Here is a 25,820-nt window from a genome sequence, read left to right on the forward strand (position 1 = left end):
GCAAAATTACTGGGAACCTGAATTCCTCGGTTCCACATTCTTTCACTCACTGAATGCAACAAAGAACCTCTTTTTAGGAAAGAGGACAGCATATAAAGACAAATTTTGTTTGTACCTTTTTTAAAGTTTTTGTTTAGGTTTAATTTTGAGAACCCCTTTTCTACTTCAACTTTTCCTCCACTTCTTTATGAAAGATCAATAAAGAACTGCACAAACCAGAAGAACTAGGAGAACCAGCACAAAGTAGGCAAAAAAGCCCAAACATATGCGGATAGAACCTAAACACCTGAATAATGCTACTAACAGCAAGTATTTTCTTCTACGAGGTGACTAAGACCACAATCTGTAGGAGAAACCCACCACATTTCAACAAAGAAAAACGTCTCCTAGACGTCTTCAATGCTATTTTTCCAACTCCGACATGGAGACATAGACAATATATTTCTAAAGAGGAATGAGTTACCATGGCAGATTCTAGCGCAAAATATTATGATCAGAAGGGCTGAAGACAAAACCTCTCAGATAAAGCTGAACCTCTCACCACCAAAAACCTAAAGACTGCTGCAGCCGGCTCTCAGAACGAGTTAAACACATATTTCATTCCCACACCAAAAGATAAAACAACACTCCTCATCCACATGACGCACCGAAAACCCAACGCATAAGGCACACACAACAAGGACTGGGAAAGAATCAGGGTGAAGGAGCAGAGCGGTAGCGCTTGGGCTTACAGACCTGCGGTGCGTCGGGGCGGGCGGGCGGCTGTGCCGGTCCGGCGCTGGGGCTCGGGCTCCGCTCCCCGCAGGGCTCCCCGGCGAGCAGCTCCTCGGCGGGCAGGCTGGGCACGGGCGGCGGCGGCCAAGCGGGCTCGGGCAGGGCGCGTCCCGGCGCCACGCAGAGGTTGTAGGAGTAGGGCAAGGTGCCCTCGCAGAAGTCGGCCGGGAAGGCGGCGCCGGGCCCGGAGAAGCGCTGCGCGGCCAGGCAGCGCAGGACGGCGGGCGGCCCGGCCCGGCGCAGCCGCGCCAGCACGGCCAGCGCCACGCTCAGCAGGAAGAGGGCGGAGAGCAGCGCCAGCGCCAGCACCAGGTAGAACTGCAGCTCGGCCGGCGAGTCGGCGCCCGCCGCCCGCTCGCTCAGCTCCGGCAGCGCCTCCTGCAAGCTCTCGGCCAGCACCACGTGCAGCGTGGCCGTGGCCGACAGCGCCGGCTGCCCGTGGTCCTTCACCACGGCCACCACCCGCTGCTTCGCCGCGTCCCTCTCCGACACGGCCCGCGCCGTCCGCACCTCGCCGCTGTGCAGCCCCACGCGGAACAGCGCCGGCTCCGCCGCCTGCACCAGCTCGTACGACAGCCACGCGTTGCGCCCCGCGTCCGCGTCCACCGCCACTACCTTGCCCACCAGGTACCCGGCCTCGGCCGAACGCGGCACCACCTCGAACGCCAACGACGACGACAAAGACGACGACGACGAGGAAGCCTCCGCCCCCGCGGGGGTCCCTGCGGCGGGGGTCCCTGCCGGCGGCCACAGCACCCGCGGCGCGTTGTCGTTGCGGTCCAGCACGAAGACGCGCACCGTCGCCGTGGAGCTCCGCGCCGGCGCCCCGCCGTCCTGCGCCCGCACCGCCACCGTGAACTCGCGGCACTGCTCGTAGTCGAAGGAGCGCTGCGCGTACACCGCGCCGCTCCGCGCCTCCACCGACACGTACGGCGCCGCGCCCGCGCTGGCCGCCCGCCAGCCAGTAGCTGACGCGCCCGTTGGCGCCCGCGTCCGCGTCCCGCGCAACCACGCGCACCACCGCCGCGCCCGCCGCGTTGTTCTCCGCCACGTACGCGCTGTACGCCGCCTCCTCGAACACCGGCGCGTTGTCGTTCACGTCCGACACCTCCAGCACCAGCTCCGCGCTGCTCCACAGCGACGGGCTGCCCCGGTCCCTCGCCACCACCCTCACGCGGTGCTCCGACGCCTGCCTCGCGGTCCAGCGCGCTCGCCGTCAACACCTTGTACGACCCGCCCGACGAGGCCACCAGCGACAGCGGCGCCTCGCCCGACAGCTCGCACCGCACATCGCCATTCTCCCCAGAGTCTTTGTCCCGCACTTTCACCAGCGCGATAACGGTGCCTACTGGCACGTCTTCGGGCACGGGGCTCGACACCGACGTCAGTACCACCTCGGGCGCGTTGTCGTTCACGTCCAACACTTCTACATCCACTTCGCTGTGCGCAACGAGACCGCCCCCGTCCCTCGCCTCCACTGCAAGGTTAAACAGGCGCGTGTCCTCGTAGTCCAGCGCCTCCTTTAGCGTGATGATCCCGCGTTCCACGTCCACCACGAACTTCTCAAGTATCTTGGTCGGCATTTTCCCGAAGCCGTAAGTGATACGCGCGTTACTTCCGGCGTCAGCGTCCGAGGCCGATACGTTCAACACCGTCGAGCCCGGCAAAGCGTCCTCCCGAAGGCTCACCCGGTATCGGTCCTGCGCGAACACGGGTGGGTTGTCGTTGGCGTCAGTGACGTTGATGCAGAGCTGGGCGGTGCCGCTGCGGGGCGGGTCACCGCCGTCCAGCGCCCTCAGCACCAATCGCACGCTCTTCTCGCTCTCCCGGTCCAGCGGTGTTCGCAGCACCAGCTCCGCGAACTTCTTGCCATCCTGCCTCTCCTTCACTTCCACCTCGAAGTACTTGTTGGCCTCCAGCTCGTAGCCCTGCAGCGAGTTACTCCCCACGTCCGGGTCTTCAGCCATGCCCAGGTAGAACCGAGAGCCGGGAGCAGTGAACTCGTTGACCTCTAGGTGAAAATTGTCACGCAGGAACCGCGGGGAATTGTCGTTGACGTCCTGGATGTCGACGTGGACGTGGAAAACGTTGAGCGGGTTCTCCACCAGCGCCTCGAAGCTGACGGAGCAGGACGCCGCCTCGCCGCACATCTCCTCCCGGTCCAGCCTCTCGCTCACGTACAGCTCCCCGCTCTCCTCGCTCACCCCGAAGTATTGCTTCTCGGCGCTGAGCCGCAGCTTGCGTGCCGGCAGCTCGGCGGGGCTCAGCCCCAGGTCCCTCGCCAGCGGCCCTACCAGCGAGCCTCTGCCCAGCTCCTCGGGGATGGTGTAGCGGATCCGCTCGCCCGCCGCCCGGCAGCACAAGCCCAGCAGCAACGCGGCCAGCACCACCACTCGCCCGACTCCCTGGCCCACGATCGAACTCAGCCTCGGCCTCTGCCCCTCCCCGCACGCCATGCTCGGCCCCGCAGCTCGCCGCGACCCTCCCTCCTGCCGCTGCCCTTTCTGCTTGCCTGCCAGTCCCTCTCCGCAGGCAGCTCCGGGCTCGGACGCCGCTGCTCTCGCCTCTGCTGCCCGTGCCGCTGCCGCTCTGGCCGGCGCCGGGCGAGCGAGCAGCCTGCGGGGGCAGAACGCTGCGGCGGCTCCGGCTGCGGCTGCGGCTCCAGCGCCGCTCCGCGTCGGCCAACAGCGGCACCCGGAGGATCCGACACGGCACCGCAGCCTCCCCGATAACTTTTTTGCTCATTTTCTTCAGACCCGGGTTTTAACAAATTTCGTGTCAGGTGCAGCACGTCTTGAAGTCAAACTGTTTCCCGAAGAAAACCACTTCGACCCATCTATTTTCTTGCTTTCATTCCAGCTTCTCGCACTCCTTGATCTGCTTTTACAGCTTTAGGGGAACCATAGACAACAGCCAACATTTGGCCATATAGCAGCAAAGAGCATTTCATTGTACAGTATTTTAGGGAATGTAAGTATATCAAATCATTGCCTTGGCAGCTTTAGAATTTCTGGTCATGGAAGGAAGCTGCTCCTCCTGCCTTGTCATTTTAACCAATTTCTACTTTTCCAGACTACCTCTTTAACTGGCTTTACAATATGAGGAGAAACATGGAAGGAATTGATACCTACTGAAGTGGAGGCATCAGAGTTTTATTTTTCACCTCTTATCAGCCTTATCAGGTCACAAGAAGAGTATCTAATTGGATCCAAAAAGAGTTGTACTGACAGCACATCAGCTCTTCTGAATGAAGCTCAACATCGAAAGACATAGAGATGCAAAAAGATGTTTCACACAGGAGTTCCTAGACATACAACCCCTTAGATATGTCCTTGGCTATTGCTTACAGGCAAATTTGTTTCTTTTATAAAATGCAAACAAGAGGCTTTGTGTAGGTAGCAGGGACCTTGGCGTTAGTCACACTATGAAAACTTCACCCCAATGGATGGATTATACATCTCTCTTTTCCTGCTTCAAGGCCAGTCTCTCACTGATCTTACACTCACTTCTCACCATGTCTCCATAACAAGCTAAAGTATTCCTTCTAGTGACATTGTCAGACACATTATCAAACATACAGAGTCCCACCTGTTATATATGTTAATTAATTTGTATTCCTAACCAGTAAATTCAGAATTAAACTAAGAAGAAAGTGAATATGCGGCTAGACAAAGCAGTTGAGACCTATAGTTTTCCACAAAAACAGTGTAAGCAGCACAAGGCCTTAATGAGACAAACTTCTGTCTCAACAATAATTGAAGCGTGGGCACTCTTCTTAAAACAATGCACTGCCAAGGCTAACGAGGCACCAAAAGAATGCAAACATCTCCACAGAGACAACATAAAAATGCCACAACCAGCAGATAAGGGAAAAATTATGACTAGGGTCTAATTTTGCTCTGTAACAAGATAATGAAGTCAGCAAAACCAAGAAAGGTAAAGGATTCAAGTTTGAGGAAGACTTCTTATGTCATCCAAAGACCCCCTAAGAGCCCCGATATCTCCCCAGGAGAGGACTCTACTCAGACTCTGCCTATCTTGAATATTGTAATAACATGACGTAATCCCTATTAATATAAGTAAACCCACCCCTTTTTAATATTCATAGAATTGTAATCAATATAAGGTAATTCTAGAGTTTTAGAAGGGTGCGTGTGAGTGGAGCGGAGACTCCCCATGCACCCAGCACTGCTTTGCTTACTGCAATTTCAATTTATTAATTAAATTAAACCATTAACTGAATATTGAGTCTCGGTCATTTTTAACACACCAGTACCACATCATGACAAATAAGGCAAGAATTTCACCACTGTTCACAGCAAACACCGTGCAGTCAGAAACAAACTGCAAAACATAGGTCTAGGCCAGTGGGAGTCCAAGCAAGGTGATATTCAAATCTCTGCCTTCTTCTTTCACATGCACTGTTCCACAGAGATGAAACTTCTGCTAAGATCAGGTTTCCACCTGTTCCCCTCTGACAATAAGAACCCACAAAGACATCCCCACATCTCCTGCCTTCCAAATCTGCTGTACCAAGTGGCACTAATACACAACATGCTTCTAGAATAAAAGCTATGCTGATTACTACTAGTAACCTACATAAATAATAGACAAGGGAGGGGGGAAATAAACAACCCACAAAAAGCCCAACAAATATAAATCAGGTCAGAAAGGCAAGGGAGCATTTGAACTGTTCAAGAAAATATAAAGGATCTTGTTATCAGCAAAACTCACTGCAAAGTCCTCTTGGTTTTCACTGCAGACAATGATATTCATTCCCAAGAGCACCTGGGAGTCATTCCAAAAGCTGCTGCCCATTATCTTACTCTGGATTACAGAGTGGGAAGGTTCATTTTATGAAAGTTTGGCCTGCTCATCTCCCATGAAGATGAAGACATAACTGTACACATCTTATCATCAGCCTGTTTCTGAAGGAAGTCTTCCAGCTAATTGCAGCAAGGTCTCCAAGTACTTTGCCAATGAGAAAAGGGAAATGCACAGAACCACAACTACGGGACCCCTATAACAACTAGAAGGTACTGAATATTGACACCTACCTTTCAGGCAGTTCAGACTGTACCACAGGCAGCTCTTCCACTTGCCCTGTCTCTGTGCACACCAACTTTGCAGACACTCATCAGTGACAGAAATGTTTCACACACAGCTTCTCCGTCCAGAGAACAAGGATCACAACAGGGATGCATGCAGAGAGACTTCTCTGCTCAGCACACTCAGTGGAAGGAGGGCAAAGACTTTCTGAAGGGCCTAAGTGATGCAAATCTCAGTCACAGACTCAGCTGTTGCTGTCAGCTCAAAGACACCATCACTGCACGTGAGCAATTTGGAAGCTACAGGACACTGCAACATCCATCCAATGTTTATGTCTACACTAAATAACCACAACCCACAGGAAAAGCTGTCTCCAGCAGGACAGGGCATAAGATGAGTAACTCCCTCACACATACTTCAAATAACAGGCCCCAAACCCAGAAATTCCTGACTAAAATACACTCCCACCCACTACCTTCACACCAAGCTTAACACAGACAAAACATCAGCGGTAACCTGATAGCAACTACAGCCAGCAATACCATCTGAAGGTTGATCAAGTCTGGAAAAAGCTTCACACAGCAAGGATGAAGATCAACATGATAAAGGCATACGTGTTCAAGAATGACGTTTCAAGCAGTTTCACACACAGCTGAGACCTTCAGACTCTGGTCTGGTGAGGTCACTCCAGGTGCTCTGCAGACTCAAGTGCAGTGATCATCCAAGAGAGAATGGAATATCATGCTCATGGCTGGGGGGAATGTCTGCTCTTCTATCACATGCACTGACTCACAGAGATGCTACTTCTGCTAAGGTCAGGTTTCCATCTCTTCCCCTCTGACAATAACAACAAACAAAGGTAGCCTCAGATATCATGCCTTTCACACCTGCTATAGAATGATCAAGAGGCACCAACACATGACATGTTGCTTAATGAGTCTGTGTTGATTATTCCAAGCATACTTTCATACAAAGAAAGAAAAAAAAAAAAAAAAACCCACACAAAAACCAAAACCAAAACCAAAAAACCAAACAAAATCAGGAATCAAGCAAGCTGGATATAAATCAAATCGTTGACCAGACAAAGCCAGACTAACCAGACAAAGTCAGCCTCTCACACTCCTTGGTATGGTACGGTTCCAGTTTCTTGGCTTTCGCAATGAAGAGAATCAAGGTATGGATGTAAGCTGTTCCCCCAACCTGACAATTACAGATCTTCTGGTGTTTTCAAGGTTACCCAGTACAATGAAGCCCAGCTTTGCTCCCTGACAAACGCAAAGAAGGAGCAGGAAACTCACAAAAGTGTATTAATCAGAGCTTCACATCTCAGACTCTATCTGTTGCAACAGGCAAACAAAGGCAATATGTTGCTAAGGAAAGGTACCTAAACAGATTTGTGTAAAGATATTTTTTTTGTACCTCCAGAAACTGATGACAAACTAAAAGCTATAAAATACATAAGTGAAGTCCCAGTCATCAAAGCACTAGCTCCAAAAGCAACATCAGACTTCTCCAGCACATGAGCAACTCAAAACACAGGGTGCACTCCTGTGCACTAATGCAAAATTTACATCTAGGCCTAAGAGCCACCATTCACAGGAGTCCTCAAGCAACAGCAAAGGAGATGATGAATCGACAACAAAGAGATCAAGAAAGAGAGGGCAGGAGAAGGTGGTCAGAGGCACTCACCGGGGTCGGGGCGGTGGGGTCGGGGGGGCAGGGGGCACCGTCAGGGTCCTCGGCGAGCAGCAGCGCGGGCTCGTCGGGCGGCGGTCGGGCCGGCAGGGTGTCACAGCAGCTGCCGGGCGACAAGCGGAGGTGGCTCTTGCGCGAGTCGGCGGTAAGCGACACCTCGTGCGAGTAGGAGTGCAGGAAGGCGCGGACGCCGTCGATGCCCACGAAGTGCGAGGCCGGGACGCCGCGCAAGGCGCCGCTGCCCGCCGCCAGCAGCTGCTGCGAGCGGCGCCAGCGCCGCAGGCGCAGCGTCAGCAGCAGCAGCAGGAAGGCGAGGAAGAGGCAGGACACGGCCGCCACGGCCACCACCAGCCAGCGCGTCAGCCTGCCGCCCGCCTCGCCCGGCCCCGCCGACGACGACGACGAGCCCGCGCTGCCCAGCTCCGACACCAGCTCGGCCACGCTCTCGGCCAGCACCAGCGTCAGCGTCGCCGTGGCCGACAGCGCCGGCCGCCCGTGGTCCTTCACCACCACCACCAGGCTCTGCCGCGCCGCGTCGCGGGCCAGCGGGAACCGCGCCGTCCGCACCTCGCCGCTGTGCAGCCCCACGCGGAACAGACCCGGCTCCGTCGCCTTCCACACCTCGTACGACAGCCACGCGTTCTGACCCGCGTCCGCGTCCACCGCCACCACCTTGGCCACCAGCGAGCCGGGCTCCGACGACCTCGGTGCCAGCTCCACCGCCGGCCACCCCACTGACGACGACGACCCCGAGGCCGAGGCCGGCGGCGGGTAGAGCACCTGCGGCGCGTTGTCGTTCTCGTCCAGGATCTCCAGCCGCACCGACACGTTGCTGCTCAGCGCCGGCGCGCCGCCGTCCTCCGCCACCACCCACAGCCCCACTCGCGCACCTCCTCGTAGTCGAAGGAGCGCAGCGCGTACAGCGCGCCCGTCTCCGCCTGCACCGACACGTACGACGACAGCGCTGCTCCCCGCACCCGGCCCTCCACCAGCCGGTACCGCACGCGCGCGTTCTCCCCCCAGTCCGCGTCCGACGCCCGCACCCGCACCACCACCGCGCCCGCCGCGTTGTTCTCGGCCACACGCGCGCTGTACCGCTCCTCCGAGAACACCGGCGCGTTGTCGTTCACGTCCAGCACCCGCAGCGCCAGCACCGCGCTGCTCCACAGCGCCGGCGACCCGCCGTCTGCTGCCCGCACAGTCACGTTGTACTCCGACACCTTCTCCCGGTCCAGCTCCCGAGACGTCTCCACGCTGTAATAGCTGCCCCGGGAGCCCCGCAGACTAAAAGGGACTCCGCCTTCCAGGGAGCACCGCACTTGGCCGTTGGCACCCGAGTCCCTGTCCTGTACGTGCAGCAGGGCCACCACCGTCCCCGTCGGAGCGTCCTCGGAAATCTCGCTCAACGCCGATCGCACCGAAATCTCAGGTGCGTTGTCGTTGACGTCTGTTACGGCGATGGAAACTTTCGCCGTGTCGAAAAGATCTCCGTGGTCCAGTGCCTGTACCTCCAGTTCATAAGAGCTACCTTCCTCGAAATCCAGGCTTTGCAACAGACTGATGGCTCCCGTTTCGGAATCCAACTGAAAAATCTCCGATGCCACGTCTGACACTTTCTTCCACGAGTATTTGACGTGGCCGTTCATGCCCTCGTCGGCGTCGGTGGCCGTGAGGGTGACGAGGACGGAGCCCACGGGCACGTCCTCCGCCACACGCACCGTGTACTCCGCCACGCTGAACACGGGCGCGTTGTCGTTGGCGTCCAGCACTGCCACGCGGATCCGCGCCGTGCCCGTCCGTGCCGGCTCTCCGCCGTCGCTCGCCCGCAGCACCAGCTCGTGAAACGCCGCCTCCTCCCGGTCCAGCGCCTTCGCCAGCACCAGCTCGGGCCGTTGATCCCCGCCGGGGCCCGTCTGCACGGCCAGCGAGAAGTGCTCGTCGCCGCTCAGCTCGTAGCTCTGCAGAGAATTCTGACCCAAGTCTGGGTCGTGGGCCTCCGCCAAGAGAAACCGAGATCCGGGAGCTGTTGTCTCGCTTATTCTCAGCTGTTTTTCTGTCTCACGGAATGTGGGCGCATTGTCGTTTATGTCCGTGATTTCCACTTCGATTTCGTAAACCTTCATTTCTCCCTCCACTATCAGCTCACACCGCAGCACACATTTCTCCACCAGCCGGCACAGCTGCTCCCGGTCTATCCTCTCCGCTGTCACCAAATGTCCCGTCTTCCCCTGCAGACCCAAATACTGTGTCCTGCCTTCAGACACAAGGCGGACGCCGCGTTCTCCGAGCGCCGTCAGGTCCAGCGCCAGGTCCTTGGCCACGTCACCCACGAACGAGCCCTTGGGCATCTCCTCGGGAACCGAGTAGCGCAGCTGTCCCCACGCCGCCTCCCACGCCGCCACCAGCACGCCCCACAGCAGGGCTCGCTCCCGCCGGCCCCAACGCCTCCCCGCCATTCCACGCACCTCCGCCGCTGAGTAACGCCTCCGATCCGGCTCCGGCTCCCGCTCCGGGCTCCTCTCCGCTCCCCTCCGCCTCGCTGCAGCACGGCTCCGCACCGGGGGACGCTCGCAGACCGCCCGGCCGCCGAGCCAGCCAGCCAGCCAGCGATGGAGCCGGGCCGCAGCGGGCGGGGCTGCTGCACCGCTCCGGCCTTCCTCTCGCTCCTCCTCGGTCAGCAGCGGCACCCGCAGCCTCCTCCCGGCACTGCACCCACCCAGCGCTGCCCGAACCTCCGCTGCCACCGGCAGCTCGCGGGAATAGATAGCATTCCGCGCACGGAAAATCAACTCTGAATGCCGATGGAAAAAGAAAAGAATTCCTTTTGTCGCGACTTCTCTGCTTCTGCAAAGTAGCGATCCCCGTAACGAAAAGAATAGCTTTTGGAGCAGTGCTTGAATGATTTTTTTCTCGCTCTTGTTGCAAACTGAAAGTACTTCTTAGAGCCGCACTAATTCCCCACATCCTCAGCCACAGACCGACACAACAAGGAAGATATTCCTTGAGATGAAGACCGGAAATTGCCTTCCTTCGCTTCCTCTAAGCTCTGCTTTTCTAAATGGCACCTGTGGTTTCTACATTCCGTTTCATCATAAAGAGTATTTCCAGCCTTTTCATCCCGCTTCGAAACCATCCCCATCAGGAATTTCTCTCGCACTCACGCTTGAATGCGTTACACAAATAACAAAAGAAATTAAAACGTGACAATGCAATAAAACCGCGACTCTGAAACTGCTCAGACAGAAACGCGCAGAGAACCTGGAAGTATCAGACTCATTAACACGAGGGGCTGGAACTCTACTTAAATACTGCATACGGAACACGATGCAAATCAACTTCCCAACCACAACCGACTGAGATCAGACATTTAAAGGATTAACAAGGTGGGACTGGTTCCACCTGCCCAGAATCACCTACTCTGCTCCCCACATGCTGTTGGGAAGATGGCTATTTCGAAATGGAGAAGAGCAATGGAACGGGAACGTTTCAGTTAACTGAGCTCCTGGCCAGACCACTAAACTGTTGGAACGCATGAAGGTGCAGCTACTGCGGCTCTTGGAAGAAATTACTCAGACATTTCATTCCCACACGGAAACACAAAACAACACTCCCATTCCACTCCTCCCACCGAACCCAGTAGAATCGTGATCCCTTCTCCTCAATGACATCAGCCAAGCATCTCTATTAGGGAAAGGAGAGAAAAGAAAGTTCATTTGCATTTGAGATACCATTTTACGCCTCCACTTCTTTATGAAAGGCCAGTCAAGCCTTTTTCTTCTGTCATCACCGAGAAAAGAAGTGAAACATTTAACTGCCTCCTCTTAGATTAGGCGAACCTTCCCTGCTACATTCCTCCCCGGAGACAAGCAGCAACACTCCCCATGCAATATATACAGTCTAAAGTTAGAGTTACAGTTATTGTTTTGCTATGCTTTTAAGATATCATTTTACACTCCCGCTTCTTCATGAATAAATAACTGCACATAAGAGGGGAACTGAAAAAATAAAGTAGAAAACAAATATCATACTTGAAGAAAATGTATCAACCCAACTTATGCTACTAGTCTACATCAAGTTTTTCATAGAGAAAGCACGATTCACAAAATGGAAACACACATATTTCCAGAAAGAAAAAGGTCTCCAACACTACCCTTCAATCGTATTGTCCCAACTCCATCACGAAGCACCAGAACTCGTTCTACACCGGAAGGAGTCACCTTGTGCGCTGCTAGACCAAACTATTTCAGACAACATCAAACGTTCAAGACAAAACCTCTCAGCTCAGTATGAACCTGCCAACACCGAAGAACAGAACTGACAATTCTAACTCACAAGAACTGCATCTTCTTCACAAGAAGGGAGTCACCTCACTCCATTACCTCCCAGAGAGACGCACCAGCACTCCCCATCTAACCATTCCCGAACCCAAAACCACAAAGCCACCATCACTCAGAGCAAAGGCTGGGAAAGAAGCAGGGTGAAGGAGCAGAGCGGTAGCGCTTGGGCTTACAGACCTGCGGTGCGTCGGGGCGGGCGGGCGGCTGTGCCGGTCCGGCGCTGTGGCTCGGGCTCCGCTCCCCGCAGGGCTCCCCGGCGAGCAGCTCCTCGGCGGGCAGGCTGGGCACGGGCGGCGGCGGCCAAGCGGGCTCGGGCAGGGCGCGTCCCGGCGCCACGCAGAGGTTGTAGGAGTAGGGCAAGGTGCCCTCGCAGAAGTCGGCCGGGAAGGCGGCGCCGGGCCCGGAGAAGCGCTGCGCGGCCAGGCAGCGCAGGACGGCGGGCGGCCCGGCCCGGCGCAGCCGCGCCAGCACGGCCAGCGCCACGCTCAGCAGGAAGAGGGCGGAGAGCAGCGCCAGCGCCAGCACCAGGTAGAACTGCAGCTCGGCCGGCGAGTCGGCGCCCGCCGCCCGCTCGCTCAGCTCCGGCAGCGCCTCCTGCAAGCTCTCGGCCAGCACCACGTGCAGCGTGGCCGTGGCCGACAGCGCCGGCTGCCCGTGGTCCTTCACCACGGCCACCACCCGCTGCTTCGCCGCGTCCCTCTCCGACACGGCCCGCGCCGTCCGCACCTCGCCGCTGTGCAGCCCCACGCGGAACAGCGCCGGCTCCGCCGCCTGCCCCAGCTCGTACGACAGCCACGCGTTGCGCCCCGCGTCCGCGTCCACCGCCACCACCTTGCCCACCAGGTACCCGGCCCTCGGCCGAACGCGGCACCACCTCGAACGCCAACGACGACGACGAGGAGGAGAAAGCCTCTGCCCCCGCGGGGGTCCCTGCCGGCGGCCACAGCACCCGCGGCGCGTTGTCGTTGCGGTCCAGCACGAAGACGCGCACCGTCCGCCGTGGAGCTCCGCGCCGGCGCCCCGCCGTCCTGCGCCCGCACCGCCACCGTGAACTCGCGGCACTGCTCGTAGTCGAAGGAGCGCTGCGCGTACACCGCGCCGCTCCGCGCCTCCACCGACACGTACGGCGCCGCGCCCGCGCTGCCGCCCGCCAGCCAGTAGCTGACGCGCCCGTTGGCGCCCGCGTCCGCGTCCCGCGCAACCACGCGCACCACCGCCGCGCCCGCCGCGTTGTTCTCCGCCACGTACGCGCTGTACGCCGCCTCCTCGAACACCGGCGCGTTGTCGTTCACGTCCGACACCTCCAGCACCAGCTCCGCGCTGCTCCACAGCGACGGGCTGCCCCGGTCCCTAGCAGTGATGGTGATGTTGTAAGCAGAGGTCTTTTCTCTGTCCAGGTCGCTGCCTGTTATTAGTTTATAGGTGTTCGCTGATGATGCTTCTAATCTGAAAGGCAAATCCTCGTCGATATTGCAGATCACTTCTCCGTTATCCCCGGAATCTCTGTCACGGACGTTGATCACAGCTACAACTGTGCTTGGAACTGAGTCTTCGGGTATCGGATTTAAAATCGGAAGGAGGGTAAGGGTTGGAGCGTTGTCGTTCATGTCTAGAATATCTATGTGCACTTTGGCGTGTGCACTCAAGCCACCTCCATCCTTACCTTCAACAGTCGCTTCGTAATATTTACCTTCTTCGTAATCTAAGGGGCCTGAAACCTTCACATCTCCTGTTCTGGAGTCCAGACTGAAAAGCTGACGGGCATTGTTGGAAATGTCACTGAAAGAGTAGGTAATTTCCGCATTTGTGCCTTCGTCGCTGTCAGTAGCTTTTACCTGAAAGGCTAAGGAGCCTTCTGGCAAGTTTTCCAGCAGCCGAACCTTGTATATCTCTTTGGTGAATACAGGTGCGTTGTCATTTGCGTCGGTAACTTCAATCTTAATCTGTGTGGTTCCGGATCGGACTGGATCCCCGCCATCCACCGCCGTCAGGATTAAATGGTGATTTCTCTGCTTTTCTCGATCTAAACTATTCTCCAGCACCAATTCCGCGTGTTTAGTCCCATCAGGACTCTCCTTCACTAAAAGGGAGAATAGCGGGTTTTGGCTCAGTTGATAGCTTTGTAATGAATTTTCTCCCATGTCGGGGTCTCTGCCACTGCCCAGTGGGAACCTGGTCCCAGGAGGCGTAGACTCGATCATTTCTATGGCAACAGATTCTCTGTCAAACTGCGGCGCATTATCGTTGATATCCTGGATAGTAACGCTCACATGAAATATATTGAAAGGGTTTTCCACGAATGCCTCCAAAGTGAGGACACAGGGCGACACGGCTCCGCAGATGGCCTCTCGGTCTATCCTCTCGTTTACCAGCAGATTTGTATTATCTTCCCCCAGGACCAAGTATTGCTTTTCGTCTCCAGAGACAATCCGCAGCTTGCGTGCCGGCAGCTCTGCGGGGCTCAGCCCCAGATCCCGCGCCAGCGGCCCCACCAGCGAGCCTCTGCCCAGCTCCTCGGGGATGACATAGCGGATCCACTCCGGTGCAGCTCCGCAGCACACCGGCAGCATCAAGGCCAACAGCGCGACTCTCCCGGCAGCTGCCCGGCCCTGCGCTGCCGGCAGGACCTCCATTCTCTTCTTTGCTGAAGTATATTCAGCAGACGGTCTGGAATGAGGATTTCTGAGCAGCTGATTCAGCGTCCCAGAAAAATAAATAAATTAGATCCTTGGCGGCAGCCGGAGGACAGGGCTGAGTCGGGCAATTCCTGTTCTCTGTGCTCTGCGTAGTAGCACTGCGTGGGCTGCGGGGCCGGGGAGGAGCCGACGTCGGAGTCGTTTTTCCAGCTTTGTCAACAGTGACACCCTGAGTCGGTACCTGGGAACCGCAGCATCCAAGAGCAAAGTCCTGCTATGAGCATCTATAAAAGAGACCAAGGTGGAAGATCGAGGTATGCGTGTCCTTAAACCGCACTCACATGCGGTTTGGGACATACAGATGATGCTGGGAGCGCGAAACAGAAAACTTGCTGAAACGGTGAATCTAGGAATTTCTCTTCTCTCCATTTCTTACACTTGGAAGTCATCTGCAAGACAAATCCTCCCCCATACCTCGGAGGATGCGGGACAAGACCTCTGTCTGCCTTACAGTAATCTTAGCTCTCTAGGGTCAGAGCACGAGTGAGCCCATCAGAGGGAGAGAAGTGGAAGGGTGGGGCGGACACTGAAGCACTGCTCATAGATGGTGTTCTTATTTTCGATAGCTGGGACACCCCGAGCCAGCATTCAGCTTTTCTGTTTTAAATGGTGATCACTGATGGACGAGAAAAGCTGAGAATCCCAGCCACTGAAGAAACCAGAGCTGTCACAGCAGACCTACTGGATCCCATCTCTTTTGACATTCATTCAACCCAACGTCATCGTGGCAGTGCCATCCAACCCAGTTCCGAATTTCTTTTGTCTGTGTCTCTGACAGACTATGTCCTTATGGACAGACTATGTCCTTATCTCCTGAACTGGAAGCTGGTCTCAGATTTTAAGAACACTGTAAAACCCAGCAACAGTTACTGATGCTTGAACGAGCCAAGGGAAAACAGACAGATCCCTCATCATTACCTATTGATCTCCCCTGTACATTAAACCTCATTTGTCTTGTAATGAAGAAGAAAAAAATCAAATAAATAAATGAATAAATACCTGAGAAAAGGCTACATCATCAAAATCCCTTATGCAGAAGACAGGAAAAGGCTAGAAAACTCCCCACCTATCTGGTTGAAGTGGCTCTTACACCAGCATTGGGTAGCTATAGATGCCAATGTGAAGACCTCCTCCCCATCTCAGTAAAGTGTTGTTAGAAAACATTTTGTCATGCTAATTCTAGCCACTGATCCAGGGGATGATAATTTATTTTCCTCCAGCTGCTCCTACACAACTCACGGTAACAAAATAATAACAAAATGAGAAGTTGATTTGAATTTGTAGTGTTTCAGGAGTCAAGAAGGTAACAGCCAAATGGACAGAGAGGGAAATGGATATTTATATAGGGATGGAATGACTGATGAAACATGCTGGGGATAATCCACTGCCTGCTATATAGCAAGACTTGCATGACAATGTGTTTCTGGGTTGGAATATGCATCTTCACACCACCAAAGCACCCTCCAAAATAGCTGTTTCCAACTGGAGCTTGATGTCTTCTAGCTCCACAATTTTCTCTTTTCCCTTTGTACCCAGGCCTGCAACTCACAGCACAGTTCAGTCCCAGGAGGATGCAGCCAAGAGCCAGCCTGCATCAGAGAGGGCAACGTTTTCTTCCCATATTGCATGTGAGTTTCTCCAGCAGAAGCAGAAATTGGTAACAGCCACAAAGTTAATTCATGTGGAGCATTGGTTTGTCTCAGCTTACATTCCCACCACACACAGAAGCAGCAATACAAGGTCTAGGGTCAACACACACACACATAATCTATTTAGACCTTCCTCAGGATCCATACACTACGATTTTCTCTCAACTTGAAAGCAGCCATTTTGATGTGCCACTAGGTTATTTTGTTTAAAAGGCAATTATACAATGTATTACCAGCTTAAAGAGCAAAATAAATCACAGAACAATGTTGTATTTTCATTAATTAGATTCCTGAAGTCCTAAAAATCTTGATGCCCATGATGAAAGATCAATAATGGAGGAAATAAGGCAACCCACTTGAAAGAAAACCTGTTTGGTAGACACGCTTTCCAGATGGAATGGCATGTTTGGCAGGAAATAAAGGAATAAAATATTTTATGTTCTCAGACTAACATGCATTCTGCAATTAGACACAAGAGAATCATGCTGTGATGAATCATAGTTTGTTTTAAAATATCTTTCATTTGTATTCTAAATATTTCATGTCAATACCTGTACATAAATCAACAGTAATATTTGCATTGAATCCCAAGTTTAAGTCAGGAAGACCAGCAGTGGGAAATGACACAATGGGCTATCAGAGGAATTTTCCACCATGCAACACGAACCTATTTCTGGAACTCTGGGTGCCCTTAACAACTGATAATTTGTTTATTGAAGTAACTCAAAATTTCAAAAGTGCTGACTACAACTCTACCCAATTCTACCAGAATTTGAGGGCTAATACAGGGAAAATTCTGGAAACTGGCTACTAGGAAGTACTTAGATTTCAAGAAAGTGTGATAAAAAGATATAGAGATTTAAATACCCTTGAAGAGTTGTGCATGCAATGGAATCTTCCCAGTCTTAGAAAAAGCCAGAGCTCTGCCCAGCCAGTAGTGAATATGTCACATAAAACACAAACAGACTCAGCAGACATTCAGGGAGTAATATTATGAACTGGTTATCTCACTAAAATTTGATTTCTAAGAGTGTGAACCATGCACTTTTGAAATGCCTGTGTCTTTCCCAGCAATGCTATGCACAATGTATATAAAGGAAGGTTAAAAAAATTAATAAACCTGAAAGGAATCTTGGCCAATATCTTGACATTGTGTCCTCTCATAAGAACAAGATCACCAGAAGCTTTAGTCAAGATGTCAGTCACAATTCTGACACAATTTGATGAGATTGAATATAGATAATGCTATCTAATCTCCACAGAACCCTCAGCAGAGTAGCTTCACAGAAGACTCAAGCCACACGTAGCATGCCATGCAGACCCCAGACACAAAAAAAGAGAAAGAGTTCCCCATTTCTATCATTGAAGCAATTTTAGGAATGCTCTGGGGAAAAAAAAATAAAATACCCAAAAACCTCTATTGATTATTGATCAATTCATGTGTCACAATAAAAGAAGCTTCTAATGTGATCTTACTTCTTGCAAGTGGCTTTCTCACCAGTAGCAAGTGGAAGCTGCCTGCAGCTTGACAAGGAGCTGGCTGAGTTTATGCTGCTAACCAGGGCTTTATGCCACACAGCACAAGCCTGTGCCCTTCCCAGATTACTTGGACTGTGGATTGTTCAGTCTTCGATGTCCAATGACCTTTTGATCAGCACAATTCCACCAATGTGTCCTCAAAACTTACCTTTTTCTCTAGACCTTTATGGGAGGGATAGCAGCAGCCTTCAGTGTTTCCCAAGAGTGAATCTTCTTCATGGCAGCTGTTAAACCCCCACAAATGCTCACCTCCTGGGGCTCCCCCAGATAACTTCATACAGGAACACGTGTGCTGTCTGCCAACCAAACCCAAAAACCTCTAGAATGGCAATACTTAGAGCTCAAACACCTCACAGATGTCATCCCAGAGTCACAGCTGCCAGTAGAGGCAGAAAGGTCACACACTCACCCAGCCTTCCCCTCACATCTTTACAGAGGCCTTTGCATTCCCAGGGTCCCTCTTAGGGAAAGGAGTTTCCTCTGGCCTGGATCTAAACGAGTCCTATCTCAATCAGAAGCTTAGCACTGAAGAAAACCCATAGACTCCTGCAAATCTCCTCCTACCCACAATCTTCCTAAATGGTCTGGTAACCCAGGACCCAAACTCAGGAAGAGGACCTGCTCATCTTTACCTCAGCCAAGGGACAGAACGGGACCAAAACTCCCAGCCTTTTTAAAAACTTAACCAGATCTTTCCCAGGAAGGAACTTCTCCACAAAGATTGTCTCCACACAAAGCATTCCAATGTTCTCTTTATTTCACTTTTACACACAGGGGGATCCTGGCTTAGAGCAGTACAGGTTATCAGTGCAGCTCAGCACAGCACGAGGCTTTACAGCCACTCCATGCCACACTCCCATCATGGAAATAACCCATGGTGATACAGGGGGGGATGGTCCTTCTGGAGGGGAAAGGCTGAAACACTGCTCAAACACAGTTCACAGAGGAGAAGCAGAAATGGCAACATGGAAAATGCAAATGCTCTGACACAAACACAGGAAGTCTTATTGGGGCAGCTTTCCACTCCCATTGAGAAGCCTCTGAGTGCAGAAACAACAGTGATGAGACCAAACTCAACAGCCAGTGTCCAAGTCCATCTCAATTCTCCCTTCCACACAAAGGCCTTGGAAGTGACTTGTGGAGTTTCCAACCAATCCACCAAAAGACAATGAACACATTTTCACAACTTTGTATAGTTACAGTCTATCTCAACACTGTGTTGATACATATTCAAGGCAATCCTAAAGGACAACCCTCTCTCATGGGCCTAGTGAAGATCTCATGTAGTTATTCTCTGAAAGAGAAGATGACACTGATGACTCAAAGGGTCAAATTTCCCTTCTGGATTCATGAGCTGGGTTTGTGCACATTGCAATAGTGAGGTGTGAGCAACTCACAACTTCACCAGGCATCATGTGTGCAGCATACACAGACACACAATGGGTGTCTGATCAGAAATACCAACTAAAAGGCAAAAAGCACAGATCCACACATATCAGAGACAGACAACAAAAACCCAGAGAAGCAAGAGCCCCATGCCTGCACCACGCTACAACAGAACACTCACAACTTCCTTGCCTTTTGGTTTTTCTGATACTGAATGAGCTCCAAGTATTCCAGAGAGCATGGGAGTTCTCTGCCTGACTGTACCACTGCATCAGAGCACAGAACAAGATGTCCATAACCTTGCCAGACAGCAAGTGAGAGAAGAACTTGGGCAGGGAAAATGGACCCAACCTCACTCTCAAAGCATTGCAGAAATGGCTGTAACAGAGCTAGAAACTTGCTTAACTGAGGGTTTGTTTTCTTCTTTAGCTTAGAAGGGAAAACAACCTTTCTTCTGAGTTAGAACCTGAGGGAAGTTGGTCATGCCAGCTGCAAAAGCAGAGTTACCCAAAGGAACCACTACCATATGTCATAGCCCAGATCCCTTCTCATGGTGAGGCACAAAGCCTCTCTCTGTGCTGACTCCACATTAGTTAAAGGAAAAATGATTGAACTGTTCAGCAGAGAGTGTCCCAGGATTGTCTGGTGCCATGTCCCCCGCAGGGATGGGGTCATAAGGGAGATCCTGTTCATTGTTGGTGCGCCCACCCATGGCACAATGCTGGGGTGGCACGTTGGGGAGCATGGGCTTCAGAAATTTGAACTCACTGTTGCCTGAGCCTGTTGTGAGGCTGACCTCATAGCAATAGGCACGGGGCAGGGTCCCCACGGCAGCTGCATCAGCCAGGCCACTCTGCAGGTCACAAGCACCATAAAGGACATGATCACTCTTCAGCTCCTTTCTCTTGCACACCTTGTGTACAACAACGGCTGCCATGGATGCGAGGAAGAGGAGGGAGACAGTGACCAAGGAAATGATTAAATAGATTGTCAGGGAGTCATCTTCATCCTCTGTGGCCAGGCTGCTCTGTGGTAGGTGCACATCTGAGAAGTCACTGAGCAGGACTGCACTCAGTGCTGCCGTGGCTGACAGGGGGGGCCGCCCATTGTCTCTCACCAGGACAACGAGTTTCTGCTTCCCAGCATCTCTCTCCATCACCTGCCTCTTCAGACGCACCTCCCCGCTCTGGGCACCCACCACAAACAGCCCGGGGTCAGTGGCCCTCAGCAGGTGGTATGAGAGCCACGAGTTCTGCCCTGAGTCTGCGTCAACAGCCACCACTTTGGTGATGAGGTAGCCTGCCTCTGCTGACACGGGCACCAGCTCGCTGGGCACAGGGCTGCTCTCCTGGGCCGGATGCAGAACCAGGGGTGCATTGTCATTCTCATCTACCACAACAACATGGACGGTGACATTGGCACTGAGAGGAGGTGACCCTGCATCAGAGGCAGTCACCAAGACCTCAATCTGCCTGATCTTCTCATAGTCCAGAGGCCTCAGCACAAACACATGACCGTTCTCAGAGTTCACAGAGATGCAGGAGCAGGGAGGCTGCTCTGTGGGGTGGGCTGGTGCCAGGAAATAAGTCACCTTGGCATTGGGCCCCACATCAGCATCAGAGGCATTGACAGCTCCTATGAGTACCATGGGGATATTGTTCTCTCGCACGTACATGGTGTATGATGTCTGGTTGAAGATAGGTGCATTGTCGTTCACATCAGAGATGTCCACTGTGAAGGTCTGGGTGGTTGTGAGAGGAGGTGACCCCGCATCTGCTGCTGTGACAGTGAGGATGTACTGGGCTGTCTTCTCCCGGTCCAGTGCACTCACAGTCACCAGCTCATAGTAGTTCTTATAGGCTGGACGCAGGGTGAACAACAGCTCAAGGTCCTCAAGGGCACAGGAGATCTTCCCATTGGCACCAGCATCCCGGTCCCTGACAGCAAAGAGGGCAACCACTGTCCCAGGTGATGTGTCCTCAGGGATGGGGCTGCTGAAGGAACTGACCACCAGCTCTGGTGCGTTGTCATTCACATCCAGCACCTCCACCAGCACCTTGCAGATCGCAGAGAGGCCCCCACCATCTGTGGCCCGCACGCTGAGCTCGTGTTTCTCTGCCATTTCAAAGTCCAGAGACTTTGTGAGTTTAATTTCACCATTCATGGGGTCAATTGAGAATGCAGAGTTACTCTGGCTCAATACTTGGCTGAACTGGTAGGAGATGTTCCCGTTAGGTCCGATATCCTGATCAGTTGCCACCACAGTCAGAACCACAGAGCCCTCTTGGGCATTTTCCAAAACTTTCCCAATATATCTCTCCTGAGTGAAGACAGGAGCATTGTCATTCACATCTAGAACAACAATGCGGATTTGGGTGGTCCCACTCCTGGGTGGAGAACCTCCATCTACAGCAGTGAGAATGAAAGACACCTCCACCTGCTCCTCCCTGTCCAGTGGCTTTCCCAGGACCAGTTCAACATATCTGTCACCTTCACTCCGGCTCCCAAAGGAGACACTAAAGTATTCATTTTCAGGAGCAATGCTATAAGCCTGGATACTGTTGATGCCAATATCCAGATCCTGAGCCCCCTCCAGCGGGAAACTCGAGCCCGGGTTGCTCGTTTCTGGAATTTGAAAAGTAATTTTGTCCTCGGGGAAAACGGGCGAATGGTCGTTGATATCCTCCACGGCCACCTCGACCCGAAAGATCTGCAGAGGAGTTGCCAGCAGCAGCTCGAAGGGGAGCACGCAGGTAGCTGACTGCCCGCACAGCTCCTCCCGGTCCAGCCTCTCCGCCACAACGAGGCGGCCGGTGCCGGGGTCTAAACGAAAGTGCTGCGGGACATCCTCCGGGGCCAGGCGGGCGCGGCGAGCCCAGAGCTGAGCCGGGGTCAGCCCAGCGTCCTCCGCCAGGTTGGCTACCACGGAGCCGCTGGCCACCTCCTCAGCTACGGAGTAGCGGATGGGCTCGGAGAGCGCGTGAGGCAGACAAAATAGAGCAGAGAGACAAAGCACTTGCCTTGCGATTGCCATGCCGGGGCCTCCGTGTCCCGGCTCACCGGCGCAGTCCTCCGCGGAACGCGGCACCCGGCAGCAGCGCGGCGATGATGGGTGGGGAGTAACGGGCGGGCTCCCTCCCTCTGTTTCTCCGAGTGCGGCTGGTGGCCAGAAGCACAGTCGCCCTATTCTGGTTGCAGTTGGCTCTGAGCACCGCTGGCAGCCTCCCACCCTTATTACCCTTGTCGCCGCGGTTACCTGACCGGGTTGGGCTGGGCCGGTCGCGGTTCCGACACCGCCCCGCCCGCCGCCGCTCGGCGCCGCTTGTCCGGGAGCGCCACCCTGCGGCCTCTGCCGGAACTGCGCCCCCGTGGCGCTGGAACACGGGAGAACACGCGCGGCTGCGGCCACTCGCCCGCCACGGGGCCCCGCGGAGAACGGGAAAAAAAGCCATGAGTTCTGTGGGATCACACCCGGCTCCCAGCACACGGGTGGCGCCGGCAGCGGCTCCCCCGCTGCCGATACTGGAGGGCAGGTTTTTGGGCTTTGCTCCCGGGAGGCCAAATCGTAGCCACCAGGAAACACAGGGGTAAAACATGCACAAGGCTCTTCCCACGGCAGCGTGGGGTGAAAGCTGAGCTCGGAGAGTCTGAACTGCCTTCACTGGACCGTCAATCTGGGAAGAAAAATCCGTAGGGAATAGCACAGGCTTAGCACTACAGCTACTATGGAAGTTCAATCTGAGGACCTGGAAGGGAGAAGAATTCCATCAATATTCAGGCATGGACGCGCCCATCGGTCAGCCACTCGGGCAGAAAAACGGCAGGAGGGGCTGCACTCCCTGGGGCTGCTTCCTTCCCTCCCGCGGGCTGCGAGCTACAGAGGGGTTTCTCATCCAGGTTCGGCCCCTCCTCAGCGCTGCTTGGCGGGACAGTCAGGACAGGCCTCAGAAACTGGAAGTCACTCTTCCCTGAGCCGGTGGTCAAGCACACTTCATAGCGGTAATTCGGCGACAGAGTGCCCGTGCCCCTCATGTCCACACCGTCGGCGGCGAAGTCTCCATCAGCGTAGCAGTGGACAGCGGGAGGTGAAAGGCTCCCCCGAAGGCGAGACTTGGAGCAGAGCCTGGACATCGAGAAGCCAAGGACGGACAGAAGGAATAGCGACGACACACAGACGAGAGAGGCGATGAGGTAGATGGTGAGCAGGTCCTCGTCGGCCTCCTCTGACTGCTGCCTCACCGCCGGAGCCTGGTTGAGCTCTTGAAAGGTGTCGGAGAAGCCGTCCACCAGGGCGATGCCCAGCGTGGCGGTGGCCGAGCGCGGCGGCTGCCCGCGGTCTCGCACCAGTACCACCAGCCTCTGCCGGGACGCGTCCCTCTCCGACACGGCCCGCGCCGTCCGCACCTCGCCGTTGTGCAGCCCCACGCGGAACAGACCCGGCTCCGTCGCCTTCCACACCTCGTACGACAGCCACGCGTTCTGACCCGCGTCCGCGTCCACCGCCACCACCTTGGCCACCAGCGAGCCGGGCTCCGACCACCGCGGTGCCAGCTCCACCACCGGCCACTCCGATGACAACGACCCCGAGGCCGAGGCCGGCGGCGGGTAGAGCACCTGCGGCGCGTTGTCGTTCTCGTCCAGGATCTCCAGCCGCACCGACACGTTGCTGCTCAGCGCCGGCGCGCCGCCGTCCTCCGCCACCACCCACAGCCCCACCTCGCGCACCTCCTCGTAGTCGAAGGAGCGCAGCGCGTACAGCGCGCCCGTCTCCGCCTGCACCGACACGTACGACGACAGCGCTGCTCCCCGCACCCGGCCCTCCACCAGCCGGTACCGCACGCGCGCGTTCTCCCCCCAGTCCGCGTCCGACGCCCGCACCCGCACCACCACCGCGCCCGCCGCGTTGTTCTCGGCCACACGCGCGCTGTACCGCTCCTCCGAGAACACCGGCGCGTTGTCGTTCACGTCCAGCACCCGCAGCGCCAGCACCGCGCTGCTCCACAGCGCCGGCGACCCGCCGTCTGCTGCCCGCACCGTCACGTTGTACTCCGACACCTTCTCCCGGTCCAGCTCCCGAGACGTCTCCACGCGGTAGTAATTCTCGAGAGTCTTTACCAGACGGAATGGGACACCCCCATCCAGTGAGCACCGCACTTGGCCGTTGGCTCCTGAGTCAAAGTCCTGCACGTGCAGCAGGGCCACCACTGTCCCTGACGGTGCGTCCTCGGAGATCTCACTCAGCAGAGAGGTTACTGTCAGTTCGGGCGCGTTGTCATTGACGTCTGTCACGGTAACAGTGACTTTCGCGGTGTCGGAAAGCCCCCCTCCATCTTCTGCCTGTACCTTCAGTTCATAGAAGTGTCCTTCCTCGAAGTCCAGGCTCCGCAACAGCCTGATTACTCCCGACTCGGAGTTCAGCTGGAAATTTTCCGACGCACGATCCGAAATTTTCTGAAAACTATACTTAACATTCCCGTTCATGCCCTCGTCGGCGTCGGTGGCCGTGAGGGTGACGAGGACGGAGCCCACGGGCACGTCCTCCGCCACACGCACCGTGTACTCCGCCGCGCTGAACACCGGCGCGTTGTCGTTGGCGTCCAGCACCGCCACGCGGATCCGCGCCGTGCCCGTCCGTGCCGGCTCTCCGCCGTCGCTCGCCCGCAGCACCAGCTCGTGAAACGCCGCCTCCTCCCGGTCCAGCGCCTTCGCCAGCACCAGCTCGGGCCGCTGATCCCCGCCGGGGCCCGTCTGCACGGCCAGCGAGAAGTGCTCGTCGCCGCTCAGCTCGTAGCTCTGCAGAGAATTCCGACCCAAATCCGGGTCGTGAGCCTCGGACAGGGGAAATCGCGATCCCGGGGCTGTCGTCTCTCTTATTCTCAGTTCTTTCTGTGCATCCCGGAAGCTGGGAACATTGTCATTAACATCCGTGATCTCCACCTCGATTGCATAAATCTTTCTCCCGCCCTCCACTATCAGCTCACACCGCAGCACGCATTGCTGCACACTCTCGCACAGCTGCTCCCGGTCTATCCTCTCCGCTGTCACCAAATGTCCCGTCTTCCCCTCCAGACCGAAATACTGCGTCCTACCTTCAGACACAAGGCGGACGCCGCGTTCGCCGAGCGCCGTCAGGTCCAGCGCCAGGTCCTTGGCCACGTCGCCCACGAACGAGCCCTTGGGCATCTCCTCGGGAACCGAGTAGCGCAGCTGTCCCCACGCCGCATCCCACGCAACCACCAGCACGCCCCACAGCAGGATTCTCTCCCGCCGACCCCAGCCTCCTCCTCTCTCCGCCATTACCAAGCCCAGCAGCCGCTGCCCGTTCGCTCCCCCCCCGAGCACCTGAGCTGGTCTGCGGGTCTCTGCCGCCGCCTCACTCCTTCCTCCGAGGCTTTCCCAGAGCTGTCCCCTCTGTTCGCTCCTTCCGCTCCGCTCCGGGCTCGCCCAGCGCTCGGTCTCGCTCGCCCACTCCCCGTTGCTCCATCCGCGTTTCGGCCCATCGTGATCCAACAGTGACACTCACAGACACCGCCTGCAACTGCAGCTCTGCCACAGCTGCGCCATGGGAACACTGATGGGAATAACGATGGGGGTTCAGGGGATTTGCCTGCATTTGGGATAAGCTCCCTGGCGAGTCCTGCCCACCGCAGTGCTTCACAGAAGCAACGAATCATAGGACAGTGTCATAGAATCAT

General features: G+C 55.1%; 3 protein-coding genes across 3 annotated transcripts; all 3 read right to left on the reverse strand.

Moving 5' to 3' along the window:
• Positions 1 to 693: 693 nt before the first annotated feature.
• Positions 694 to 14,425, reverse strand: LOC103527072 (protocadherin-16-like). The gene is given in 10 exon segments (XM_030459372.1): positions 694 to 1,695; positions 1,697 to 1,963; positions 1,965 to 3,179; positions 3,226 to 3,522; positions 7,513 to 8,376; positions 8,409 to 10,362; positions 11,147 to 11,199; positions 12,033 to 12,707; positions 12,709 to 12,849; positions 12,851 to 14,425. Coding segments are annotated over 10 exon segments (8,043 nt in total).
• A 5,246-nt stretch (positions 14,426 to 19,671) lies between these two features.
• On the reverse strand, positions 19,672 to 22,375 carry LOC103527073 (protocadherin beta-15-like). The gene has a single exon (XM_008492231.2). It carries the CDS (start codon positions 22,157 to 22,159, stop codon positions 19,715 to 19,717), a length of 2,445 nt encoding a protein of 814 aa, XP_008490453.2. The 5' UTR covers positions 22,160 to 22,375; the 3' UTR covers positions 19,672 to 19,714.
• A 524-nt stretch (positions 22,376 to 22,899) lies between these two features.
• On the reverse strand, positions 22,900 to 25,422 carry LOC115599091 (protocadherin gamma-A10-like). The gene has a single exon (XM_030459373.1). The coding sequence runs from the start codon at positions 25,420 to 25,422 to the stop codon at positions 22,900 to 22,902; it is 2,523 nt and encodes an 840-aa protein (XP_030315233.1).
• Between the last annotated feature and the right edge of the window lie 398 nt (positions 25,423 to 25,820).

This window comes from Calypte anna, chromosome 13, assembly GCF_003957555.1.
Source record: "Calypte anna isolate BGI_N300 chromosome 13, bCalAnn1_v1.p, whole genome shotgun sequence".
NCBI classification, from domain to species: Eukaryota; Metazoa; Chordata; class Aves; order Apodiformes; family Trochilidae; genus Calypte; species Calypte anna.

What these genes read in the sequence shown, in the direction of transcription:
- LOC115599091 (XM_030459373.1), bottom strand. Translation starts at nt 25,422, where the DNA reads ATGGCGGAGAGAGGAGGAGGCTGGGGTCGGCGGGAGAGAATCCTGCTG.
- LOC103527073 (XM_008492231.2), bottom strand. Translation starts at nt 22,159, where the DNA reads ATGGCAATCGCAAGGCAAGTGCTTTGTCTCTCTGCTCTATTTTGTCTG.